This window comes from Petromyzon marinus, chromosome 12, assembly GCF_048934315.1.
Source record: "Petromyzon marinus isolate PM22_M1 ecotype Great Lakes invasive population chromosome 12, UKy_Petmar_22M1.pri1.0, whole genome shotgun sequence".
Classification (NCBI taxonomy): domain Eukaryota; kingdom Metazoa; phylum Chordata; class Hyperoartia; order Petromyzontiformes; family Petromyzontidae; genus Petromyzon; species Petromyzon marinus.
Genome location: NC_133678.1, coordinates 5,877,446 through 5,905,265, shown reverse-complemented (window position 1 = coordinate 5,905,265; position 27,820 = coordinate 5,877,446). Strand labels below are relative to the sequence as shown.

The following is a 27,820-nucleotide window of genomic DNA, read 5'->3' as shown; positions in this document are numbered from 1 at the left end:
ATCTGCAGATATGTCTGATTGCTGTATCTTGCAGCTGCCCGGTTGTGAACTTGGGATAAACAAGCCTGAAAATTGGGGTGGCAGTCCAATTTAAAATTTTAATCTGTGCTTGCAATGCAATCTCAAATGTTCTAAGAGAGGAAGTGAAAGTTTATTAAATTGGCAGGAGAAAAGTGCGAACAGCCAGCAAGACAGATGGCCCCCAGTGACAATTAGAAAAGCTGGTTTGTAATGGTGTACTCAATCACCGTGTCTTACAGGAGAAACTTGGTCACTGCCATGAGCATTAGCATAATTTGATAAAGGATTAAGCCAATGCTGAAGAGTGTTGTTGGTAATTTAAGGAACGAATATGATATATAATCATTTGTGTCTGGTTGTAGGCAGTAAGTGGTCTGAAATAGAACGTTTAACTCAGCAGAACTGTCTCCACGTATAAATCAGCCAATTGGCTTATACTATGTATGCCTTTACCCATAATTCTCCACGGCAATGCATGCCAAGTCCAATAAAATTATACTCAGTTCTTAATTAAAGCTACAGCAAATGTACGTTTTAAAGACAGATTGCACAATAAATAAAAATGCAACATTTACGGCCAACCACATCTTGTTGAACAAATATTTAAACGTAGTGTAAAAACAATGTTAATTATGTATGACACAACTTTATCAGTTGTCATTAAATACACAACATCGTGTTTTTGTAACGTATAATATATTGTATTATGTTATCTAATTACAAGGTAGCCCAAAAGTTAAATGGTCAAGAAAATTTTACTTATTATACAACATATATAGGTCAACTAATCTTTGACTCACCCTACATATTATACAGGGTGCTTAAAAAAAATGTCAATACTTATATGGGACTATCGTTTTTAATGAAAAAGAACGGATAATACACTGTAACATGATAACAAATATTCTTGGTTCTTTCAGTAAAGTCACGTAGAAGGAAAACAATAAAATAATAAGAATATCAAACAATAAAATTCTCACGACGTTTCGACTGCAACACAAGCATTTATCATCAGGTGTGAAAACCACGGCAAGAAAATTTGAAAAAGTGGCGTTTTTAAAAATATATATTTACCATGGAAGTCGAAAAGGATGTCCAAATAAAAAAGAGACCTGATGGTTCAATGAGCCACTCTGTCTACAGGAAAGCTACCCATATGGATGCTTACCTGAAACCGGATTCCAAACACCATCCATCCCAGAAGAATTCCCTCATCAAGACTCTGCACCATAGAGCCCAATGCATATCCGACCAGGAACACATAGCCAATGAACTCAATCACGTACACCAAGCTCTTAAAGCTGATGGTTACTCTGACTACACAATCCGCAAAGCTATCACTCCAACCATGAAGAAGGACCCTTTTGAGGAGCCATTCAAAACCATCACTTTACCCTACATTGCGGGGATCACAATAAAGATCTAAAAAATCTTGAATAAACACAAGATCCAGGTCCGATTCAACACATTACATAAAATCCGTGATCTGGTTCCGTCTGTAAAAGATGTGATTCCGGACATACAGTACCCTGGCGTCTACAAACTAAGTTGCCTCTGTGGTAGTAGTTACATTGGAGAAACCAAACGACATGTCTCGGACCGAATTCGTGAACACAAAGCAGACCTAAAACATGGTAGGACCAACACCTCGGCCGTGGCAGATCACTGTTATAATTCAGTAGGCTCACATGACATTGACTTCTCCAAGACAGAGGTTCTCTGCAAGCTATCTGGCTACCATGAGAGATTCGTTCATGAGGCTATCCACATATACAAACACAGAGACAATTTCAACCGAGAAGATGGATTCTGGCTTAGCAATCTTTGGAAGGATTTAATCAACCATTTCGGGTCTTAATTGATTGTTCACGCTTACGGTGACTTTCAGACCGCATCCATTATTTTCATCTCCCCCCTCCTCTTTTCCGAACATAGATGGACTCGTCCATCTGAATAACTGCCAAATCGCTCTCCGTGTGCTAACGTAAAAAAAATATATAAAAAACACCACTTTTTTCAAAATTTCTTGCTGTGGTTTTCACACCTGATGATGATTGCTTGTGTTGCAGTCGAAACGTCGTGAGAATTTTATTGTTTTATATTTGTATTATTTTATTGTTTCCCTTCTACGTGACTTTACCGAAATAACCAATAATATGAATCCCTGCAGTCACGAAAGCTTTAAATAAAAAAAATGATAACAAATGTATGTTAATAGCTTCAAAAAGATAAAGAGCCTCTCCACTTGTTCGCCATCATTGTCACCACATTGCCTGGAATCTACTCCAGGTGGTCTCCAGAGTCCGGAGGCAGCAGCACATTTCTCGTGGTATTGTTGCAAATTCTCAGAAAAAATAGTTTTGAAGCACCCTATATTTGGCGTTCGTATTTTGCACACTGCACCATGAATACAGCAACCTACGTTTGATTCCCAGCCACAGCTAACCGTCAGTGGCAGGTGAAATCTAAACTGGTTCTGCTGCACCCACCCGCCTTCACTAACCCGCACTGACCAGCATGGTGAAGTATGGCCAAATGACCCCGACAAACCAAACCCGCAGTCGAGAGCTGCACATTCCTTATTGAAAACACCTTTTTTTTTACAGCAGCAGAAAGGGCGCTGGTACCTTGCCAGATAGAACGAACGTAGGCAATGCGGGTGCACCACATTACACAATACAGTTTTGCTTTTTAGTTAGAGCGCGTAAGTGTATAAACGTGTCGTTAAAACCCGCCACCACCCAACACAGCCAAAAAACTCCTTAGACTTCTAGTATGTCAGTGATTAAATTTGCATGCTCTTTTTTTGCATTCACTAGGTAATCACATGGCAATTTTCGTTATATATATTTACAGATTCTAATAATATGCTGTGTATACAACATGCATACCAGTCAACCCCTTATTAGTGCCTACCTTACTACAGCCAAATTCAGATTCTGTTGGTCACCCCGTGGCCTTATAAATCTCAACGTTAATCCTACTAAGTCCCATCACAAGGGAGAAACACAAACAAATACTGTAGACATTTTTTTTTGTGCCCGTATTGAAACGGCTGTATCCCGTATGGACCCGAAAACTCAATTTCCCTATACAATAATACGGGGTAAATCATGTGGGTTGACAGGTATGAACATGCTACAGTATGAGCACGTTTTTTTTTAAATCCCCAATCATTGTTCACCCAAGAGGAATAAACAGACGCACTGCAGTTAGTCAGTCGCAAGGTCACGTGTGGTGGGGTAAAGTGTGGGTACTGCCACCCCTTCCAAGGTGACATGTGTTGCCAGTGTGAGCTCACCTGCGATTAATCGCACCTAAAATTGTGCGCTCCGTAGCATATGGGAACCTAAGACACCTTTTTGCATATAATCTACGGGGTAGCCAGGTGCGTTTTTATTCATCTAATTTTCATTCAACATCAGGCGAATGGTGATTGGAGATTGAACTCCCAAGCTCCCACGTGCACAGGAGAGGCACGAAGCACGCCCCAACTTTAGATTTGGGCGAAATTTGGACCGAGGAATTCAGCCGTCGTGTTGTGAGGTGGAGGGTATCTCTGATCGCTATTGCAGATACGCAATTGCCCTTCCGAATAGGACATTTGGAATAAAGTTTTGCCGTTTCACAACCAGTTTCACCCCCCCCCCCCCCCCGGTGTTCAGCTGTTGTCGAGTCGTCAACTTCTCCGGAGGACAGAACACAACGCAGAGTGTACTCATCGTCTCCGAACTTTATTATTTATTGTTGTTGTTATTGTTGTTGTCTATTTAGCCGACCATATCGCCACCCCGCCGCCTACCCATTAAATGGATTCACGACGGGAGGAGAGGGGAAAGGGTGGACTGGCTACACTAGCGAAGGGACGTCAAATATCCCTCTAAAAGGGGCTCTGTAGAACTCCAATCTATTGGAGACCCTTCCACCAGCAGTCGGATGAACGCGCATTTGCAGGGCAGCACTTGTGGCGTTTAATATTGAGCACGGCCCGCCTCACTGTGGGTAGATGTAAGCTGGCTTTGCCCCCCCCCCCCCCCCCTTATTAATGCTCTGGCAAAGTTTTCCCTCTGGATGTCGCGGTGCACCGAGTGAATTGTAAAGCAGGCAAGGCTGGCGGGCGCATCTTAAAGGCAACCATTCGCCATGTTAGTGATCTCGCGGGACGCTTTTTAAACATTTAAAACGTGTATGATTGTGGTGGGCTGACGGAGAAATAAATAAATAAATGCGTTATAAGCCAAGTTTTGGTATATTATATGCAGCATTTTTTGTGTGAGTGAAAGTGAAATGTAAATGAGGTTGTTTAAAAGATAATTTGGGTTTATGTTTGGATTACGTAATTTCACAAACAACTACGCAGTAATCTAAATAGCAATTGCATCAGACAGAATGCAAGCAATAGGAGTTATTGCATTTAATTAATGTAATAATTTCGGTGGAACAACCGCCAACACAATTGCGGTTATATCATTTTACCTTGAGTGTCCACGTTATTGAAACACGCGCAATAGCAATAGCAATTAACTATGAAGATTAATTAATGCATTTAACTTGCTGTGCACCCCCCCCCCCCCCCATGGCATGGTCTGCTTCCAGTACTCAGATTATTCACCTGCCTTATTTGCATACTGTATTTAATTTAAAGTATAAAATTGCTATGTATTTTATTTTTTGCCCAATTATCCACAACATCCTAATTGCTCGATGCCAGCAGGGGATGCTCCAAAGCAGTGTTTTAACATGTGCAGCGTTGCACACGTGTAACCTCCAAATTCACTCACAAAGAGGCATCGGAAAGAACTCGCCAGGCACTGAGATCTACCCGGATACGTGCAAATGAGCGACATGTGAACATCTGTGGAAATGATAGATCCGCCGTGCACAAATCTTGCGATGGGTGTGGGTGGTTAATTGACCAGAATGGACATGTAACATCGGATATGCGACGTGCTGTGTGCTGAAATGCGGTCTCAGCAAGTTATATTTAGGGGGTTCATATTTTCCTATCATTTTCAGGAAATATAAATCGATGGCTAGGTTCTGTGGATGAAATATGCATTTGAACATTGTCAAATCACCATTTAAGTCTTACAAATATGTATGAATAGTTTAATAACAACAGTAATTTACAGCTCATTGCCAATGCACCGCTGTATGAAGGCCCTTCCCCATGCTGTCATGGTCATGGGGATTGTTTGACCATACTTCACCATGCTGTTCGAGTGTGGATTGGTTATGGGGGAGTGCAGGACCCATTTTAAAATATCAAGAATTCTCCACTAATATCAGCTGTGGCTGAGTTCGTGACAGTAAAAATTCTGTGAGCCACCGCTCTCTTCCCCTGCTTTTGCATCAGAAATGATGGAGACAGACAGGCAGTCCCAATACACAACAACAACAACAACCGCCATTCGCCACTAAGTGTCATGTTCCTGCAGCGCTTGTGCCAGGCTTTGTCCACGTTAAGGGGCCGTCCATAAATGACGTCACGCACCTGGGGGGGGGGGGTCAGACATTTGTGACGATGTGTGACGAGGGGGGGGAGTTTGAGAAATGTAACGTCACATCAAAATGCGCAACTTTAAATAAATATAGACAACACGTTCTACTTAATTAAATAGACTTTTTAATAAATGTTTTCTCCTACAACATCAGAGTGCAGCGGCACATTAAATACGGACTACAATGACAATAATTGAAAGCGATTTGGGGGGGGGGGGGCAGAGCTTTGTGACGTCATATTTGAGGGGGGTCTGACTTTTTGTGACGCCGTGTTAACTATGGGGGGGGGGGGGTTAAAAATCGTCCACAATCGCGTGACGTCATTTATGGACGGCCCCTAAGGCCACGTGAAGTGTGTCGAACGCCCGCCGGCAGGTCACGGGACAGACCCAGGTACTATGGGTCGACTGACTACGATGACTGGCCAATTCACCACCTGTGCCCCTCACTGTGCCAACCTGCTGTGTTTTATTCACGCGGCGCTCCGCTCGTTGTTGTGAGCGTCGCTCCTCTGCCCTCCTTGAAGGACGCTGCCCAGTAGCAGCGTCCTTCACGAGCCTCCTCCTCCACAGAGGCCGATCTTGGCACCGCTGGTACCGGTCATCGGCAAGTCCACTCAGCTCCACGTCCTCCTGTACCACATCACTCCATCTCTTCTCTAGCCCGTGCCGCGCCCGTTTAGCCCCCTCGATCCGACCAATGCACAGAGCTACACAACAGGCATATTTCAGGAATACAACTCTTCTCACCATGCAACATAGTGCACTGTGAATGCCGGAGTACTATTTTCAGTCGGAATTTGGCCAGGTTAAGTATCTAAATCCCTATTTTGTCAAAATATACGAATGCATTCAACGTGAAGTCACTTTATTACATCTGCGATTAGTCACAGATTAGCGTAATGGATTTCGAACGCATAGCTGCAGTCAATGGCAATCGACTGAAGTGCCTGTCCCACCGTCGTTCTGTTTGCAAGGCGACCGTTGAGAAATATGCGTAGAGGTCGACATTTCATCTAAGTTTCAACTTCCTTGCATTCCTGTTTATGTGGGCCAAGCTCATGAGGATGGGCTCATTAGCGCGCAGCTAAATCGTAGCTTTAAAAGCAGCATGTCCGGTACCTTCTTCCACCTCCAGTTATTGATCATCTCAAGGCCAGGCGTAATAGGATGCCCATAGCTCCCTGGAGAGCTAAAAACCCCTATACACGTGTGTGTGTGTCAGGCATGCGTAATTGAGTCTGTCATTTATCGGTTGCCTCCTGGAGACGAAGTCACGGGGCAGGAATGTAATGCTACGGACAAAAGCAACTGCCGTGCTTATGTTTGTGAGACAAACACACGCATCCAGTTGAGTTGTCACGCACAGCCATAACGATTGTGCACGCTTCCCAATTATTGTTTGTGTTCGTCATCATCGTCATGGGTCACGGTCAATCCACAGCTGGACGAAGGCTTTCCCAAGCTGCCGCCCACCTCTGATGATACCGCAGTGCGATAAACCACCTGACGCCTGCATCACAGTTTTGTGTTTGATTTGTTATTGTGCCGTGATTCACAGTGCCTAATCAGCGATGGAATATTGTCCAAGCGTTCGGTTGTTTTAATTCCGTGTTTATGAAAACACTTGCACCACGCAATCTCCATAATACAGGTTTTTGCGAAAGCATCCGTGTTCAACTGACCACGTAATCTGTTTGTGGAATTGGATTTTTTTGGCAGTCTTTCAAAGTAATGTGCTGTGTAAACGTGGCTTTAAATCAGTTTACAAAATGAGTTTAGGAAGGATGGATATCTTAATGAGATTAAGAAATACGGCTTGGTTAGCCACGGCCTAATTATGAACGGTAGCTCATTTAATTCGATATTTTATTTTTTATGCATATTTGTTGACACATTCATATTAACCTATGTTCATCTTTATTAGTAGGGTTCAAATTTAGAGATGTCCAGTTGATATTAAATTTAAATTGCATCAACGTATTACCGTTCGATAAAATGACACGCGATGAAGTAGCTTGCATGCTTTTAAACATCCGTGCTTTGGATATTGGAGAAGTGCACAAGTAGGTATTTATATGGAGTCACCGAAATATAAATGTGGCCAGAATACTCCGTGGTGCCTGTATATTTGGAGTTTCCATGTCTCTCCCACCGTGAGAACATGCAAACTCCAAGTACACACTTCATTGAGCTATCGTTTATGTTCACGTCGCTTCTGAAAATTTGATATATAGTTCAGTGGGCCTTACCTGGTAATAATAATAAATAAATAGTTGAGCTTATAGTTTAGTATAGTGGCGTTGGTACACTGGCAAAGCCAAGGTGAAAAAGTTGTGCGCTTTGTGGAAGCGAGAACGCTTGGACCGGTTGGCCCTTTGAAATCATATTCCTGACGAATTACTCAAAGCTATGGTTGTCACATGTTCTGTTTGAAATCCCTTCTGCCAATATGGGACGGCCGTTGCAGCTCGTCTCAATTCAATCATCATTTCGCCACAAGTGGCCCAGGGTCCGAGAAGAATTTTGTGTGGCTCAAATTTAAGGTCTTGTATTGTGGTCAATGCTACCCCGAACCGCAAGCTTCTCTCCTGACATACGTCCCGCTCGGCAAATCTTGCAGCTGGCCGTATGCCCTCAAAAAAACTGCTTTCATTGGATGGTGCGCGTTACCATAAACAGCGGTGTATTTTGCAACATGTCACAAATTTATGATTTGCAGTGTAACCCAGATAGTGGGACACATTAAGTGCCACTGCCTGTTGTAATGCATTATTCGTTATGCTTCAGGCATGCTGACATCTGTGATGAATACATCGCTGTTAAGAAGGAAATTGCTATCGTTTTTTAACAAGCCTACAAATCATTTTCCCACGTACTCTATTTACTACAGAAACCAATCGGTGCTTATCATCGTGACCTTTAAGGCTAGCTCATAGTGTAATTCATCCATTGTAATTTAACATACTTTGTTTTGAATGGTTCCTTATTCAAAAGTTTGCTCTTTAAAGCAAAGTATTCAGTGCACATAACAATCATGTCATGAGCTCAGAATTTGCGATGCTACCGAGTGTTTGGACATGAAATCCCCTGCAAAATTCATGAACCTGTCGTGATTTCAAACCGCTCTTGAAAACCAGGAAAAAACTATTCTGAAATACACGACTGGGTTTGAATTTCCAGCATCAATCAACACCATCACAATTCACGTAACCAGTGTTGCGAATCCCCATCGAGAAGCCACACTGTGCACAACTTATTCGGATGAATTCCCAATGTACGCTGCACATTGACATTGCTGATGTCACCCTATGCCTGTGCGCCTCCCTCCATTGGGAATGCTGGAGTCAGAAATGTTCAGCACTTCATAGTGGAGCCCGAGATTGAGTTGTGCAGCTTCAATCTTCAATTCATGACCTTACCTTCATTGTCATCAGAAATTACAAAACCATTCAACTGCACTGTCTGGGTAAAAAAAAAAAGTATGTCCTTTTCTTCACTGCATATCACAGCACTTTTGCCAGAAAGTATCACAGGTGTGCCACTTTCCTGTTTCATCATCCTGCCATGAAAAGTTACGTTTTACTCAATCTTTAAACTCAACATTTGACCCGGTGAATTTAGATGGCTTGCAGTTATCACGTGAATGCTTTGAATATTTACGTGGTGTCAATTTTTCTTTTAGATTTTACTCAATTGCATGCTGGTTATCACACTGGAAATGCACTCCAGAGGCTGCCAGTTTGATCTCCCTGCGTGACAGCTGAAGCGATGGGAACGCTTCTTAAATCCCCGCACCTCGATCCCACCCATTGGTACGGCAGTGAGTCGAATAGAACGGTCATGTGTGGTGGCGTTATAAAAAATATGTATCTATCCGGGAGAATGTGATGAGCTAAAGTTAGGACACTTCCACTTTTTCCGAGGCATCTGCAAGAATAGGCCAATACCCTCGAGAGCCCCCCCCCCCCACCCCCCTCGCGAAGGCCCTTCCACCAGCAGTGACAAGAACAAGCAATTGCTGGGCTGCACCTTTGCCTTTTTACCTTCATGCAGTTGTGCTGAAATAAGAAAGAAAAACGTTGCATGTATGTATTTTTGTGCCTGTTTTAAAAAAAATCCATATCCTCCTTGAATGTTTACTCTTTGTATACATTTTTCGTACCAGTGGCGTTTGACACCCTTTGACAGTACGTGAACAGCACTTTTTTTCCAGTCCACTGCTAGATGAGGGCCTTTCCGCAACATGCCAATCCCGAGGGTTGTGTCACCACACCTAACGGCTAACAGGGGGTTGGTAAAGGCAGGGGAGCATGGATGTGGAAGCATAGAAGTAGAGAACAACAATGGATTTCGCCGCACCACCATCTACTGCAAACCACCCCAGCACTGTCATAACCTGTGTGTGCCTGGATATCGCCCAATCAGGCACGTTCTAAGCTCAAACCCTGACTCGACAGTAGTACACTTACTATCGTATTACTGGGGATGAAATAACGTTGCATACGGCTCTATCCTTAATATCTTACGAAGAGCATGGCAATATGCTGCCACCTGCTGATACGTAATTGGATTCACACTTCATGTGCACGGTAAAATGTAAATGCAACATCGCTGCGAATATTAATCGGGTATAAAGTTTTGCGATGAATTATTACAGAGCTGGTCAAGCTAAAAGTATTATATATAAAAACTAGATGCGATCATACGATTGTGTCAAATGTGTTTAAAATGTGTGTGCATGTATGATATATATTACATCTGCACCTGTGCTCAAGGGTAAACAATTTACCACGTGTTCTGGAAGCTCGATTTAAAACAAAACAAAAACATCAATGCACTAGGATATCAACTGCAATGCAAAAGTGTTCAAATTAATGTACAGTTTCTTAAACAATTCTGGTTTGAACGCAAAGCAGGATAATACATTGGTGGCTGGTCAGAATCGAGTCGCGACATGGGTCCAGCACCAGGTCACGTCCACGTATTTTGTTTCCTTCTAAGAGCACTGCCAGAGGCTAACACGTGTTTGTACAAAACAACTCTAAGATGTAATCCTCTACTACTGACCTTAACCCTGTCCTATATTATTCCCGCACAACCAAGTATCCTATTCCTAACCCTTCAACCTTACTTTAGCCCTAACGCTATTCCCCAAATCGCGTGTAAAAATAACTGAACAGTGACTACTCAAAAGGGTGTATTTTGTACATGTATGCATGTTGAACTTCTTTCACACAGTACTTAGCCCATCATGCTAATCGCAGGTGTGTGTGGGGGGGGGGATTGAATATTAGAAGACAGTTAAAAGCCAAATGAAATCCCGTCATGTATTTCCCATGCTAATTATTGTGACAGTACTCCCGTGTGAATGCCCATCGCATTCAGTGGAGTTTGATAACCAAATCTGCCCCGGGCAAAGTGGTGGGAAACAGCTGTGGCGTGCGACATCACAGGCTGGCTGCCTCCGTCAAAGATTATGACCGTAACCGAATTGGGGTGGGGTGGGGGGGGGGGCAATCCTCCTGCTCTTTTCATTATTCTATCGATAGATGTACGCCGGCGGTGACACGGCCTATGCGGTGTAGCACCGGTCGCCGCTCGGCGTACAGGTTCACGGTTCCGAATCGCGTTTCGGAGTCCAACAGCCACCACCGACTTCACGGTTGACGTTCAAGAGACCCTGGTGTCAGTAAGAGTAGGGCACCGCGTTCCCGTGTCAGGGTCCAGATTTGCCAAGGAAGAAAATGGCCCGCATATCAATCAGTTTGGGATTATACACCGCGATGGTCGGCTCCCTCCTGGCAGACGAATGCCCCCGGGCCAATATCGCGAACAAGACTATCTTGGTCTCTTGAGTTCTCAACTGATTACGTGAAATAAACTTGACGTGGTTTTGGAGTTGTCCCATGTATCGTTTCGCATGCTGGGAGCTTTAGAGAAACATCGGACATCATACCAAACAACTCCGTGGTACAACCGGAAAACACATCGGACATCATACCAAACAACTCCGTGGTACAACTGAAAAAACATCGGACATCATACCAAGCATACACAATGCATGGTCCTCCTGAAACTGAGCCCTCAGACTCAGTGGCGGGGCTTCTCTGGGAAATACAAAAAACTTAAGTTAAACAAAATAAACAGCTATGGGCAGTGCAACAACATTCATTTTGTAATTTACAATCCTCAGCAACACGCATTGACCTGCGGGGCGAAGTATTTTAAAATGAAAACATCATATCCACCCGCAATGGCTTGGAGAGGCCCTCATCCAGAAGTGGGTTGATAAATGGGGCTGTGCAGGCTGCACATAATTCTGTAATTTTAACCTTATGGTGGTACCCCGGGGTACCAGATAAAAGAGAATGGCCGAGGCAATTAACTATTTAATTTCTGGGACACTATTTTCTCCAGGGGTGTTACTTAACTCCGCGACTGGGGTACCAATCACTCCGCAATCAGTGCTACTCCGCGATGTCGAAACTCAGCGAGGACGATTGTGCCGAAACCCTGAACACTCGCACGCACCGTGGTGGTGGTGCATCGTGAGTACGGCTCGTCGAGATAAGTCGGCTGCAGCATCGCCGGCCATCAACAGACTAAAAGTGACTGCATCACGGACGTTATGTGAGAGCCGGGGTAACTATGGGACCCCGGGGTAACTATGGGACCCTGGGGTAACCATGGTACCCCGGGGTACCGCCATGAGGTTCATTTAACAGATTTTCTTTTGGACCTAAATAATTTCTCACGCGAAATTCCGTTCCTCACACCCACCACAACCAACCTCCTCCCCCCACCACCACAACCAACCTCCTCCCCCCACCACCACAACCAACCTCCTCCCCCCACCACCACAACCAACCTCCTACCCCCACCACCACAACCAACCTCCTCCCCCCCACCACCACAACCAACCTCCTCCCCCCCCCACCACCACAACCAACCTCCTACCCCCCACCACCACAACCAACCTCCTCCCCCCCCACCACCACAACCAACCTCCTCCCCCCCACCACCACAACCAACCTCCTCCCCCCCACCACCACAACCAACCTCCTCCCCCCCACCACCACAACCGCGGAGACTCAGCAGTCGAGACCGTCTGTGTGTTTCCAAACTGCATTGACTGCCGTGGCCAATTTGTGGTGGGAATGGTCATAGCGAGTGAAGTTGTCAGCTGGCGGGGGGGGGGGGGGCGGTGTGGGGGGGGGCACCGGGTGCGCATTAGCTGCCTGTAGTTGCGCCCACAATGCGCGCACTATATCCGAGCCTTTCTGTGGAGATGATTTTTGTTATTTCCATGGCAACCCCGCCAGTACTCTTGGGAACCGGCGAGAGATTGGGACGCGTTAGCGAAGGTGTCTGCCCGCGTGTGCATATTGACGCGACGCCGAGTGAGGCGGTCGTGCAGAATGCCAGCAAAAAAATAAATGTCACGAATTCTCCTCGCGTTTTTCACTGCAATCGTTTCAACGGTCGCTGCTGCCACTTTTGATCACAGCCCTGCGGTTCGTTAGCAGATGGACATTTGAATGTAGTATACCGGATAATAATTTGCAGATAGTCCACGTAACTTTTTTCAATGAAAAATATTCATATATATTGCAAAGGAAGGCAATATTGTGTCTTTATGAAACGTTGAATGGCACCACCAATAATAATTTAAAAGTCACGAAACATTTTGTGAAAATCGGCCACAGTACAGAATTATTTAACAACTGAACAAGGAAAAATCCACATTTAGAATTCACCCAGCACACACACACACCTGTGTTTCGTTTATGGAAATTTTATGTTGCATGAAATTGCCGATTACACCACGCAAAAAAACTGCTCTGCTGAGTCAATTTAATCTCGGTGAGGTGACCTAATTTAAAGAACACAAAATTATATTTTGCTGCAATTATACACATGGCACGTTCAATCGTCAATGCATGAGTGACCCACAAGACACGATTGTTTTCTTTATAGCTGGGTAGTGTGAACAAGTGGCCTCGGCAGTGATCCAACACCATTGGGATGAGTGCCAAAATACGAAGCTAAAATAAGCGAACGCCTTCAACCACAAGGTGGTAGCATTGCAGCTTTAATAAAAAAAAATCCGCCTGAAGTGCTCGTTTCGTTTACCGATTCAGTGTATTGTTCCAGAATGGTTTAACATCGTGAAGCACGGGACTTTGGTACAAATGTTATTGATTTATCAATGCATTGCAGATTTTAAAATCCACGTTTGTGTTATTGGTGAGGTCTTTTAATGTAATTGCAGCTATTTGTAGATACCACAAGAAATAGGTTTAACTGTTCCGTATATATTGTGATCTCCATATATACAAGGCAAAGTTGTGAATATGTGTGTCTGTTCAAAATGTTTAGCGTACTTCCCGACATGCAACAGACTTCAAATTTGCCATGTGGGTACTTTCCAGACTGTACAGCATGCAAAAATTATTAAAATACATTCTTATTTTTTTGAAGGGGGGGTAGCTCAATAATGCATTTATTTTTTGCACAGCCAGTGAGCTGTGACATCAAATCTGCCTGGCTATCACCCGCTAACAGCACTTGCCCCGATAGTCTTTTAAGGCTATATGGGGTATCTTTGTATTTTTGTTTGACAGTATATTCAACTCACTCAATTATTTATACTCGCATGTTGAAATGTATCTCAACATATTTAATACGTTCTTCTATGGGTCCGTCCATAAATGACGTCACGCACCTAAGGGGGGTAGGGGAGGTCAGACATTTGTGACGATGTGTGACGAGGGGGGGGGGGTTGAGAAATGTGACTTAATTAAATAGACTTTTTAATAAATGTTTTCTCCTACAACATCAGAGTGCAGCGCCACATTAAATACGCACTACAATGACAATAGTTTAAAGCGATGTGAAGCATGTTTTATTTTCAAAATGGAAATATGGTTTGGGGGGGGGCGCAGAGCTTTGTGACGTCATATTTGAGGGGGGGTCTGACTTTTTGACGCCGTGTGACGAGGGGGGGGGGTCAAAAATCGTCCAAAATCGCGTGACGTCATTTATGGACGGCCCACACGAGTAAGAACGTTACTTGGAGAGAGAAAGAATAGTTGAGGAGAAAGTAATAAAATGTCCAGACAATCCTGAATTTTTTTCTGCTCAAATACATATTTATATGTGGCCAGGTGACTCAGGAAATTGTCCTTGTGCCATACGGCTGAGATCCAGAGTTTTAATTTAGGTTTCGGCCAACTGTGATTACGCCATGTTGTCCAGTTTAGTGCTATCTTACTCTCTGGCTGCTCATTAAAGAGTGCACAATCCTAATTTCTTTTTTTAAACGTTAAAGTTACATTTGAATTTCACATAATTGTGCCGGGAATAGCTCTTTGGATTTAAACAAAATTATTTCACTGAACTCAACAGCAGCAGCAGCCCCTAATATGTATTTGTTTTATAGGACAATTTAAAGAAATCTAAGTACTGTAGTGTTGTGATACCTCCCCCCTACAGGCAGCTAGAGTCCACAATGTAACACACCGCTCTGAAAGTTCAGTTTCATTTATTAGGTATAGCCTTCTTGACTCGGGTGCAACCGCAACAAACAAAAACATGAACAAAGAACATCTTAAAGTGGCTACGCGCAACAGAAACATCCAGGAAAAAACAGCAAAAGTCTTCCAGATAAAAGCACCGTATATCAACGCTGCATGCAAAAATCCCAGTGGGATGCAGGTCAAAGAATAACAACCATAAGACAATTTGGATTAAAGTTATCAGTCTAACCTTGTGCTACAACAAACAAACATGGCTAAACCAAAACGTTTTCGAAATCACCAAAATAAAGCTATAAAAACAATGTAACAGTGATCATAGGAGCTGTGATTCAAATTTAACAATAAACGATATACATAACATGCACGACCAAACTTTGCAGCCATAGCTGGCAGCATGAGTCACTCAATAACAGCAGGAGGATCAGTAGGAGTATCAACATTTTTCAATGAGTTCCAATTGGATGATGCTGCCGACAGCAATATTGGGAATAAAATAGGGCAAAGATGAGATGAATGAATATTAATTAAAAATAAAGAAAGAAATACGTTTTTCAAAGACACCGCTGTAATCGTGTGTGTGTGTGTGAAAAGGGCCAGCATTAAGCATTAAATAGTGCAACCACACCTGATGGTTTAAAGCGCATGTTGAGAGTGCAAATACAGGGTGTTTAATAAAAATGTTAACACTTACAAGAATTTGGAACAACACCACGTGACATGTGCTTCTGCCTTTGGGCTCAGGAGACCACCTGGAGAAGATTCCAGGCCACGTGTTGACAACGATGGCGAACAAGTGGAAGAGACTCTTTGACTTTTTGAAGCTCTTGTTTTCATGTTACAGTGTAGTATTATCCGTTCTTCCATTAAAAACGATAGTCCCATATAAGTGTTAACATTGTTTTGAAGCACCCTGTATAATCCATTCCACAGCATATTTCCTGGTGCTTATGAAAGTGCACATTATAGTGAGACGACATTTAGTAGTGGGTACACATTTCTTTATTATTACTACTAGTATGTGCCAAAGTGGGCATTGCAGCTTAACATTGACGAGTTCAGCCTAAATATTTCCCCAGGACGAGGCCAGTCGCGAAATGCTCATCCTCTTACATTGGCTGATGCCATCATTGACATTTGTGTCTATCAATACACACTAGTCCTAATCAGGTTAATCTTCCGTCCTAAATATAGAATATTTTCAAGTTCGTTACCACGTTAATATTTCCGTAGCATCCACTTCTTGATCGAGCACACGGCATGCAGGAACGTCTCACGACCCACAGACCTAGAATCCAAAATAACAGTTGAAAAAATCGCTCATAGTTGCCCCTGCCTACCAAAATATAACATTGCTCGCCTATGTGTGTTTTCGGGTTTTACCGCGTAACGTTTGGCATGATGTGTGACGTTTCATTCTGAATCAGTTCCTGAAGAAGCTCCCAACACGTGGAACATTTAACAGCGGAGATTATGCCAAGTAACAACACGCATTATATAACCCAAAAACATTGGCGAGCTATACAGCATAACCGCAAAAAACATAGTAGCAAAATATAACATTTGTACATTGCAGCGATTTTATTCTCATATGTGCTGGGGATGAGCAGAAATCCAGTGCTTATCTGTTGCAACCCATCTAGAAAGTGTGAATGACAAAACGAGAAAGATGAATGCCCCTGGAGTGAGCAAGGCGATCTCTGCTGTAGTGAGGTCATTGTTTGCAGAGATGACCTTTACACATCCACAATGTGCAAGCAAACCATATGTGCACATTTGTAAAAAAAAAAATGTTTAATACAACAGGCTTTAGCTGGAGAAGGGACGAAAAAAAGTTGCTATTATTTTGAGAAATGGATCGTGCAATGTACCGGAAATTGTGACATTAACACTTGCTCTCCTTTTTGGGATTTCCTTTCAAACCAGGTACACAAAAATGAAGACGGCTACCAACACGTACATCTTCAACCTTGCCCTGGCAGACACATTGGTCACCACCACCTTGCCCTTCCAGAGTGCCGATTACCTCATGGGCTCGTGGCCTTTCGGAGAGGTGATCTGCAAGGTGGTGATGTCCATCGACTACTACAACATGTTCACCAGCATTTTCACGCTCACGATCATGAGCGTCGATCGCTACATCGCTGTGTGCCACCCGGTGAAGGCTCTGGACTTTCGGACACCCTCCAAGGCCAAGTTGATCAACATCTGCATCTGGATCCTGTCGTCAGCCATTGGCATTCCCGTCATCGTCATGGGCACGGCCAAGAAAGAGGAGGGTAAGGGTGGCTTTAGCGTTTGGAATTTTTTTCTTAGTTCCATTTCATTTTCAGTGTCCTGGCTTTGGGTGGAATTTCTTATCACAAGTTACCAGTCGTAGGAGAAGTATAGGCAATATGCTAACGATAACTGTGAAAATGTATGTTTAAATGTCTATTAAGCCTCAACTTAATGCAGCTTCCTTCTTTTTTAACCAAGCTGTCCATGAACATATTTCTACGAACCATTTACATACTACAACCCAGCATTTACATTTCAGTATCACTCTCGGTTGAGATTAATGTGAGACACCACTCCCCCCCCCCCCCATATCTATGTATTCAGTAAAGTCATCAAAATATGCTTCGGTCAATCCACTGCCAGAGGAATGCCTCCACCAGGCCATCACCATCGCTCAGAGCCCTGGATGTAATAATCCACCTCGCAACTGTAACGTGCCGATTTCATTCCTCCATCTCCGCAGGGCACCTACGGTACTCGTGGGTGGGTTCCCTGCGTGGGCTGCCACGTCATCGTTATTCATAAATCGGACCCAGAATTTGCATTTAAATGGCACTCTCCAATTATATTTATGTTATGCCATCCAATCAGTTTATTTGGTACAGAATGCTGGAGAAATTGTGTTTGCATTGATTTATATATATTTTTTATTCCTCGTTACCAAATTCTGTTTTAGCACAATTCAAGATATAAAAGGTACTGGAAAAGCTATTGACTAATTTATAATCTTCAATGGTAGTGCCATTTCTTATTAAAATGTACAGCCCTTTGCCAATCCACTGCTGGGTGAAGGCCTCTTTCAATCCATTTTGGTCCTGGGGGTTGTTTGACCATACTTCACCATGCTGGTCAGTGAGAGTTGGTGATGGGGGGGGGACAAGGTCCAGTTTAAAATTCCTCACCACTGATGTTAGCCGTTGTTCGAACTTACGATGGCCGGATTCATACAGCATTTATTTACGGGATATTTTTTTGCCAGAATGATGAAAAACTAATAATGGGTTTCACCCTTTGGGTCCCATAGATATAACTGCACATCTCGAGGTATAAATGCACTCATACTTGCATTGCCTTTGTAGTGTTCGCCCTTTGGCATTCTCTGATCTAACACTGGTGAGACAAGGCCATGAAGAAGGCTGTCTCTGGTGTTGGCCAATCGGTTTCAAGGACAATGGATATATTATTGAAGCATGTTTGCATGTGTTGCCACAAGTACGGGTGCTCAATGCAGACGTGATGCCTTGCAAAAGGTATCTATTTTGGTGTTTGAACAACTTAACACCTATTTTATTGCCAGAAAAGGTGAAACCTATTCCTTTTTTTTTTCATCATCGTAAAGCATTATTGCGCTAACCACTTTTCCACCACTCCACCCATTAATTAGTTCACATGTTCCCATGTTAATTGCACGATTTAAGCACAGCAGGATGGAACACAACACGCCTCATAAATATCCTGTTGTTTATTGACCCACATCATTGCATGGATTACAGATGTCATAAAATATTGCACACTAATCACCGGAATGATTTGTGGTTAAAATGCAGCCCATGCGAATGAATCAAAGCTATTGGAGATACTGTAAATAATTATAACTGAGTAGATCGGGTAAATGTTGAAAAGGAGTGCTTTAGATGCATGACTCACCCAGGCAGTCAATAAAGACGGGTTGAAGTATTAAAGCCCTGTATGATCACAATGACTACAAGAGAGCATTTTAAATCCTCGGTGATGTGGTGTGTTATATAAGGTGGTATGCCCAGTTGGCATATGCCACACGCGTGGTGAACAATGCCTGACAATAGTCAAGTAAATGCTCTACACTGGAGGTGAGCGGGTGGCTCAGAGGTCATATCATTGAGCTGGCACTCCAAAGATCCGGTGATCGAATCCAAGTTCCAGCCAACCGTGATTTAAACTGGCTTCTCGAGTGTTAGGGGGTCTCAGCCCAGCAATGAGAGAGTATTACAACAAAAAATTTACATCAGATTAAATTTAGTTTTTTTACTTGTAGGAAATTAAAAAAATGCCACTTGAAGGGTTTTTTTTTCTTCCTGGAGAAGCCCTGTCAAATTTCTCTTCTGCAGCCATGCATTCGCTGACAATCGGGATACACTGCACTTAAATGTTTCCAAATTGATTCTGTGATATTATCACATGATGCCGATGGAACAATTGCAATTAGCAAAACATAGCAAAATAAGTAAATACATTAACCAAGAACTCCAACAAGCAAGAGATAAGACTTTTTTCTTTGTACACTTTTTGAATGTCCCGTGCACAATCAAGAGGCTGCCTTGGCACAATGGTTAGCACGCTGGACTTTGGGTTACCTGTTTAAGCTCCTGACACGGCAATTAAAATGATGGCGCAAGTTGATTTAATTCACTCGCCTCTGTCCACCCAGCAGCATATACGGATGCACTGCAGTTAGTCAATCGGCAGGTCGTGTGTGAAGGGGTAAAGTTTGGAGCCTCCCACCCCTTCTAAGGTGTCTGGTCAGCATTGCCGTCCCGAGGGGCATGCAGGGCCCGGGACAAATCACAACCGAAGCCTTCAAACTAAACCGGAAGTATCACATCTGGCACCGTGATGTGGAAGCACGGGGCCCCCACAATGCACGGAGATCCCCAAAGCGCAGGGGTCCCGGAGCAACCATCCAGATTCGCCGTATCCTAGGGATGGGCTCTGCTGGCCACTGTAGAAGAGTAGGCAAAGTACTTTCGAGAGGGCCTCTCTATAGCTCCGTCGAGTGGAGGCGCGCTTGCATCAGCGGCGATGTGAGTAAGCAATTGCAGGGCTGCACCTTTTTCTTACTTTCTTTGCGAAGGGGAATCGAACATTTAACCAAATGTACAATTTGTACGTAAAAAAATATATATATCTTGTCATACAAACTGTTCGCGCATCCTTAATCAATGTGCTGCACTTCATCGTGTCAAAAAACAAGGTGAACACTTTGTTCAATGTACACAGAAACGTCGGGAATCGATAACAAACGTCCACCGTCACTTTCGATGCGCAGGCATCATCGAGTGCATCCTCGACTTCCCACATCCCGCGGTGAAGTGGGAGAACCTGCTCAAGATCTGCGTCTTCATCTTCGCCTTCATCCTCCCGGTGCTCATCATCGTCGTCTGCTACAGCCTCATGGTGCTGCGCCTGCGCACCGTGCGCCTGCTCTCGGGCTCCAAGGAGAAGGACCGCAACCTGCGGCGCATCACGCGCATGGTGCTCATCGTCGTGGCCATCTTCGTCATCTGCTGGACGCCCATCCACCTGTTCGTGATCATCAAGTCGCGCGTGAGCATCAGCGACACGCCGACCGTCTCGGCCGCGTGGTACATCTGCGTCGCGCTCGGCTACACCAACAGCTGCCTCAACCCCGTGCTGTACGCCTTCCTCGACGAGAACTTCAAGCGCTGCTTCAAGGAGTTCTGCTTCCCGGCCGCGTTCCGCCGCGACCTGCAGGGCTCCAGCCGTGTGGGCGGCCGGCCCAACCGTGGGCAGACTTCGGCCGCGTTCAGCCACACGGAGCGGACTCGGCAGCCGGCGTGACTAGGCGTGGAAATGTCGAGTCTGGCGTCCCAGGCTCGGCCACGCGAGGACCCGAACTCGGAGCTGACGCAAATCACCATGGGCCTGTGAAAGGGGGGGGGGGGGGGGGGGACGGGCCCTGCTGACCGGTGTTGAGTTTAGTTAAGCGGGGGGGGGGGGAAGGGGGGAGGGGGGCTGGGGGCGGGGAGTTAATTTCGCGACGAAATAATATTCGGCAAAGGTTTTTTTTGGCGTGTGTGTTTTTGTTTTTTATATTTTAATCGACGATGGCGTTGCGTCGACGGCCAGCGACTAACCCGTCAAAGACCACCGCGTCACCGACTCTAGCGAGAGTAAATTATCCAGCGCTGAATGAACTCGGAGACTCGGATCATTGACCAACTATAACACAGAGATTGCGATGCTCTGAGGAAGACCGAAAATGGTAATTGGCTGTATCTCACTGATTGGCTGATCTGATAGTATTGGAGTGGGGGGGGGGGGGGTACTAATTGCATGCCCCTTCACACCAATATTTAACAATTGTGAAAATAATTGGCTTTTCGAGTCGACCACGCGTAGAGAATTAGTACACGAAGTCCGGAGATTAAAAAAGTGACGAATATTTCACAGGTTTGTCGCCGGCGATCAGACCAAGGGTGTGACCCCCCCCCCGGGACTAAATAAACAACTCTTAACTAAAGTCACACTGGCAGGGCGGTGATTTGTGTGACGCTCACTACGAGTGGGGCTCAGCTTTATGATCTACATTAGATCTTGGGGGTCGTTTTTGTTGTTGTTGTTGTTGAGTCACAGGATGACGTTGAAATCAAAAGCGTGTCTGATCTCGTGCGCGTGTAACGCCAGCAGGTAAGCTACCTTGCCTCTCCAAGGCCACAGCCAGCGGTGGCGTGAAGCAAGTTATTGCAGGGCTGCGCCTCTATCTTTAACCCAGGCCATATTTCAGAAGTATAATTAGTTTAACAATGATGGAAAGATAAACGTGTATGAATATTTAATAGATTGATGTAATATATATGATGTTACCTCCACAAGGCTTGAACAATCTCGTCATTTGGCATCTGTGCCCGTTTTACAATTACAGTACCAACCCCAAATTATGATTGCAGCAAACATCTAGAGTATTCACAGCAGTCTATTTTGTTTATTTCAAGCAGACCTTCCTTTAACCACGAACATTGTAACCACCGGCGGATTTAAAATAAATATATTTAAATTAGCAATTTTCGAATAGGTGAATCATTTTCAACGTGGCTAATACCACACTTAAAATTCCTCTTGAAAATACCTTTAACACAAGCCATTTATGTGGGGGGGAAAATATGTCATTTAAATCATTGGTGTGTTGTTTATTGCATATCAAATATTTGTCTCGTATAAAGTATCACCAAGAAGGGTGGAGATTCTACAATCTACTCGCATAATGTGCTGCATAAGCTCGTGTTGTAATATACGGCGTTCCAGGTCATGTATATTGCTGCAATGCAGAATGTTCTTATCTTTGTTCTTGCTGAATTCCACTAGTTATTCACGAGACAATGGACATAAAACAGTGAATATAGAATATATAATGCTTTAATCTTCGTTAGCCATTTTTCTGACGGTAATGTACGTTGAACTTCTTTCGCACCGTACGTAGCCAACCGTGCTAATCGGAGGTGCCGGGGAAGGACAGCAAACGTAACGATAGATAGAATCTCAGTGCATTTCACAGAGTCTCGTCAACTCTGCCGCATTCTTAGGTTACCTCCTCTCTCCCTTCCTCTTTCCCCTTTGCAGAAGAATCGTCTTCATTTCTCCATCTTGACCCTCTTAGGATATGCCCCGCATAACCCGCCTCCCTTTTTTATAATCATTTTGGCATTTCCTGCTTACAGCCATTCTCTATCAGCAACCTCCCCATTCTGATTCCTGTTGCACGAGCTTACTCTGACTGGCCCGCCTGCCACATCGCCACATCTCCAACACATTTATCCTTCTCATCCCATCCTTCCAGAGTATTCTTGTTTCGCTTGCACATTCCATTACGTTCCACACCGAGGCTTTCAATATCTCCCTTCTTGCTTTTTTTTCTGTTTAGCACCTCCAATGTGACTGTTCTGTGCACATTTTCAAAAGCTGTCTTGGTTTTTATGGTTCGTATCCTCAAGTCTTATCCACACCAACAAAAAGGCAATCACATTTCTCACCCGTTCCATCAGATCTTCTCGCACCCACACAATACGAGTTGGTACTCCACCTGTGCGAATTGCCATGATCTTTGTCTTTGTAATGTTGACATTCATAACACACTACCTACCAGCATTCATTCCTGGTGGCTGGCCTTTGAGTCCACAATAGCTACCATGTCAACTGGCAAAAGGCAGAGATTATTGATTACATACCCCTTAGCGTTTAACCCATGCTGTACACCCTCCACTGCATCTCTCATCAGGTATTCACTAAATATTTTGAAGCGATATAACGCCATGCCGCAAACCTGTCTCGTAATTGTGTCGATTGAAAACTCATTTCTTTAGAACTGCTTTTTGTGCTTGTATGTACAGTATGTTGAACTTCTTTTGTGCCGTACGTGGCCCGCCGTGCTAATCAGAGGTGTTTAGAAAAATATAATAATATATTTTTTATTTTTATTAATAGATATAATGAAAAATAATATATTATTACATTTTTGTTAATAAATAAAATAAAAAAATAATGCATATTACTTTTTATTTTATTTTTCTACCTACGTGACTTTACCGAAAGAACCAAAGAGTATGGATTTCTGCAATCACGAAAGCTTCAAATCAAGATCAGAGGTGTTTAGTTTGTTGTCCTTCCCCCACACCTCCGATTGGCACGGTTGGCTACGTACGTTGCGAAAGAAGTTGGACATACATGCATACATACGTAATAACACATTGACATTGTCGTGGACGGTATAATACACTGTGTACATGTATAACATATATATACATGATCATTCTTAATTGCATCGTACATGCACATCCCGGTGCATCTGTTGCTCTGCTCTAGGTTGGAGAGAACTTATCTTATTTGACATTTAAACAAAAAGATTATATTCGGTGGACTCTCTCAACCTTTAACACCGGCCCTTTGTTTACAGTGACAACAGCACGATATCGATTTTAAGTCGTTTCTCGAGCATTGAGGCTCGAGCAGACAATGCCAGAGGGCACATTGAATATTACAAATTTCATCTGAGCAGACACCTAATCACCCTGAGATAGTCTAAAAGCGATGCCAGTGGCTCCTAAAGAGTATTTAAAATGTTCTTGGTTCTTTCGGTAAAGTCACGTAGAAGGGAAACAATAAAAGAATAAATAAGTAATATATTAAACAATTACATTCTCACGACGTTTCAAATCGCTCTCCGTGGTGCTAACGTTAAAAAACCGCCACTTTTTTAAAAAAAATTCTTGCTGTGGTTTTCACACCTAAACGCCGTGAGAATTTTATTGTTTTATATATTATTTATTATTGTATTGCTTCCCTTCTACGTGACTTTACCGAAAGAACCAAGAATATTAATCCCTGCAGTCACGAAAGCTTTAAATCAGTATTTAAAATGTTTGAAAAATAATGTCTACGTGTCTCTGATTTGCATCTTTCCTTTTTGTCATCGACCAAATTGAATTGTTTAAGCATGAAAGGATTCTGGAGATCCAGGTTACTTGTTCTGTCTGAAGGCGTTGTGTTTTTTTAGAGCCATTCAATGTGCGCAAAGGACAGATCACTGCACGACCATGTTTTCACAGCGTGCCGTAGCACATAGCTACTCTGCAGCTTGACTTGCCTGCCCAGGGCTAAGCCAGGGGTGAACCCATCCACAAACCTCCTGAGCAGCACACAGCAGTCTTTATTTGCACGTTGATCGGCCCAGCACGCATATGAAACGCTTGGCACCAAAAAATGTAAAGTGAATGGAGTAGATCCTACTGCGTAGGTTGCTCGGGGTTGTGCTGTGCATCTCTCAGGTGCGTTTTCGGGTTGTTATACCGCACGTTGTTCAGTCTGCATCTCGATTGAAGCCTTGTGCACACGCTGGACAACTAATTTCATTCATGTTGCGGCACCCCACAATATAAGCAATTGTACCTTGTGTGTTGTTCGATGCGATGCCCGACGTTTCGCGCCATGCGTTGGGAGCTTCTTCGGTATGCGAAATATTGAGGCAGCAAACAACGTGCGGCACAACCCCCCCCCCCCCCAAAAAAAAAACACATCAGAGGGAATTGGGAGAATATCGACAAACATGAACCGTCAGGACCATGACACGTGCGGCTCGTCCAGCGTTGCAATGAGCTGTCAGTTTGCATCTTTGTTGAAGCCTTGTGCACACGCTGGATTGATAATTTCTCTCATGTTGGAGAGTGGCCTGAGTAGGCTGTGTTATGTTCTCCAAATGGCAACTATGAGTCGGAGCGAGCGATGCTCACGCTGTTCATTTCGCGATCCGTTTGACGAAGCCCTCGGTGCTTGTTGTCCATGACGTTGCACAACTGACCCACCTCTCCTGTGCGGGAGGATGCCGTGTCCCCTTCCAGGGCCCTGAGGCGTGAATCACAGCAGCAGCAGCAGGAGCAGCAGACAATTGACGCTCATTCTGTGATGCTGTGCAACCTATTGGCTTACGGGGAAACACCACGACGCTTTGATACAACTGCATGCGATGGCACCCTTCCCGAGTTCCAATCTGTGTTGCAACAACAACAACAGCAAAGCAGAGACTGCCGAGGAAGATGATGATGCCCACTCCCTTTCCCCCTGGGGAAGATGCCTTGATAAAATATTGACAATAACAATGATGGCATGGCTTCACATTTACTTTGGCGAAGCATGCGTTGTTCTGTACCTGCAGATGAACTCTCATTGCTGACATTTTCAGATGGCTTGCTTTACGTATGGATATGCGAGTTGGTTATTCGGCTATCTGTTACTGTGATTTACAATGTTTCTCGCAAGCGGCTATGTTTCTTAACGTAAAGTATTAACTTCCGAGTGACATTTCACAATATGTTGTTAACATACTTACGATGTACACTGGATATATTTTATGGAACAGTACTGTACCATGTTTATATATATATATCGGGGTGCATATATATTTTGTACACCATAGCTATGTATACAATGTTATTTCACCTTTTAAATAATGGCAACCTCAAAGATTCAAACACATTTCTCTGGAAGTTTCTGCTTTACAAAAAAATATTAATTTTTAATCTACCCTGGGTCTTATTCAGACAATAAAAATGCCTCTGTCAAATGCAAAGAAGCTCTTTAAACAGTCATTGACAAGGTTCGTAACATGGTGAAAGTTACGATTGCAATACCAGCACTATTCCACAACTATAGGGTTTTTTTATTGACATTCAGCTCAGCTATGTAAGTTAAATGAAGGTTTTTGCCTTGAACATTATTTAAATGTATTGGAACAGCCCAACCCAGATCTTTGTACAATATAACACCAAATTGGGTCACACGTATCAACCTTGCTGAATCTGAAAGGGTTCTAATTTGAAATAAGTTTGCTTGTTCTCCCTGTGGTCGTGTGGATTTTTACCCGAGTACTCTGGTTTTTCACTTCACATTTAAAAACATGCGTTTCGAGTATTTGGCTGCAATACATTTCCACACGATAAGCCACTTAATTGGGCTATCATTTGTTTCCTGGTCGTTTCTGAAAAAGTGCTGTATAGCTCAGTGGTCCTTACCCGCTAAGATAAAATAAAAATGTGTTAAAATTTAACAGTTTAAATAAGATGTACGTGTTGTGCAAATTTCACAACGTTAATTTGCCGATATGATCATCTTTACACCTCGCTCACGACAAAGGGAACTTGAGTGTACGCTGCCAGGACAGTATTTGTGTACAGGTCGGTACGTTACTGAAGAGCAGCCGTGGCCAGCCGGCGTCTCCCAAGCCGCATGCGGCTCTATAGAAAGAGCATAACACATAAGACATTCTCACAGTAGTAGCCAAAACATAATGTCTCCCATGCTGTGCCGAAAACTCGATATATAAACACATATATACATTCAATTGGCTCTTTGCAGAACCCACGAGTACCTGCTCTACAGAAAACACACTCTTTCAGCATAGCTGTAGTGCTGCAGTTTTTTTTCCCAATCGTCTCATTAATATATCACTGATGTACCATCAACGGGACGCATCTCCTTCATGAATGGAAAATTCAAGACCAGCCACAGTAGTGCGATTGTGGCCATGCAACCCAAGCTATGGGCCACCTCGTAAACCACGGTTGCCTGCGATCCTTCAATTGATGAGGAATAGCAAAAACGACAACAACTCTCTCCTGAAGCCCTCTGATCGCTAGCAGACCTCGACATTGCCATTTATCTCCTTAACATATTGCCATGAGCAGGAATAGAATGGAATGAATGCGTCCATAACCCAGATAAATAAGTCAAGTAATTCCTCGGCCAGATGAATAAGTCACTGGGACAGACAATTCCTCTGTTGATCATGCATATTTCTGTGAAAAAAATCACGATAAAAAAGTAGTCTCCTTGCTATGAACCATACATTGCCGTGATTGTTTTCCGATGTTGTGAATGTTAATTGCGTAGCGCAATTAAAGCGTCGTCGAGTGAGTACCGAGGCCAATGTTACCTGCAGCAAGTCGCAAAGGAGCAAAGCGACGTGGTGGTGGTTGTTTAAAAAAAAACTCTACCAAAGATGAGACCGACAGGATCACCTCTGGTGCCCTTCTCCCAGAGGTTTCTGTGGCCACTTTCACATTACTCCAATCTCCTCCCACACTCCACACACACTAATACCCAATTACGTGTGTGGTCAGTGTGCACGTTGCTTACGAGAGGACAAGTTTGGATTGCGCAAAAAATATCACTCGTTCACAATGTGGAGCTTTATTATTATTATAATAACTGTGC

General features: G+C 43.7%; 1 protein-coding gene across 2 annotated transcripts in view; it reads left to right on the top strand.

The window, feature by feature from the left end:
* The window catches only part of LOC116941635 (delta-type opioid receptor), a 58,371-nt gene extending 37,371 nt beyond the window's left edge, over nucleotides 1–21,000 (top strand). For both annotated transcript variants that reach the window (XM_076066543.1, XM_076066542.1), the window contains exons 3-4: nucleotides 16,988–17,340; nucleotides 20,367–21,000. In XM_076066543.1, the coding sequence (XP_075922658.1) occupies nucleotides 16,988–17,340; nucleotides 20,367–20,899 (886 nt within the window). In that variant the 3' untranslated portion in view covers nucleotides 20,900–21,000. The remainder of the gene's footprint in view (nucleotides 1–16,987; nucleotides 17,341–20,366) is intronic.
* Nucleotides 21,001–27,820: the final 6,820 nt, after the last annotated feature.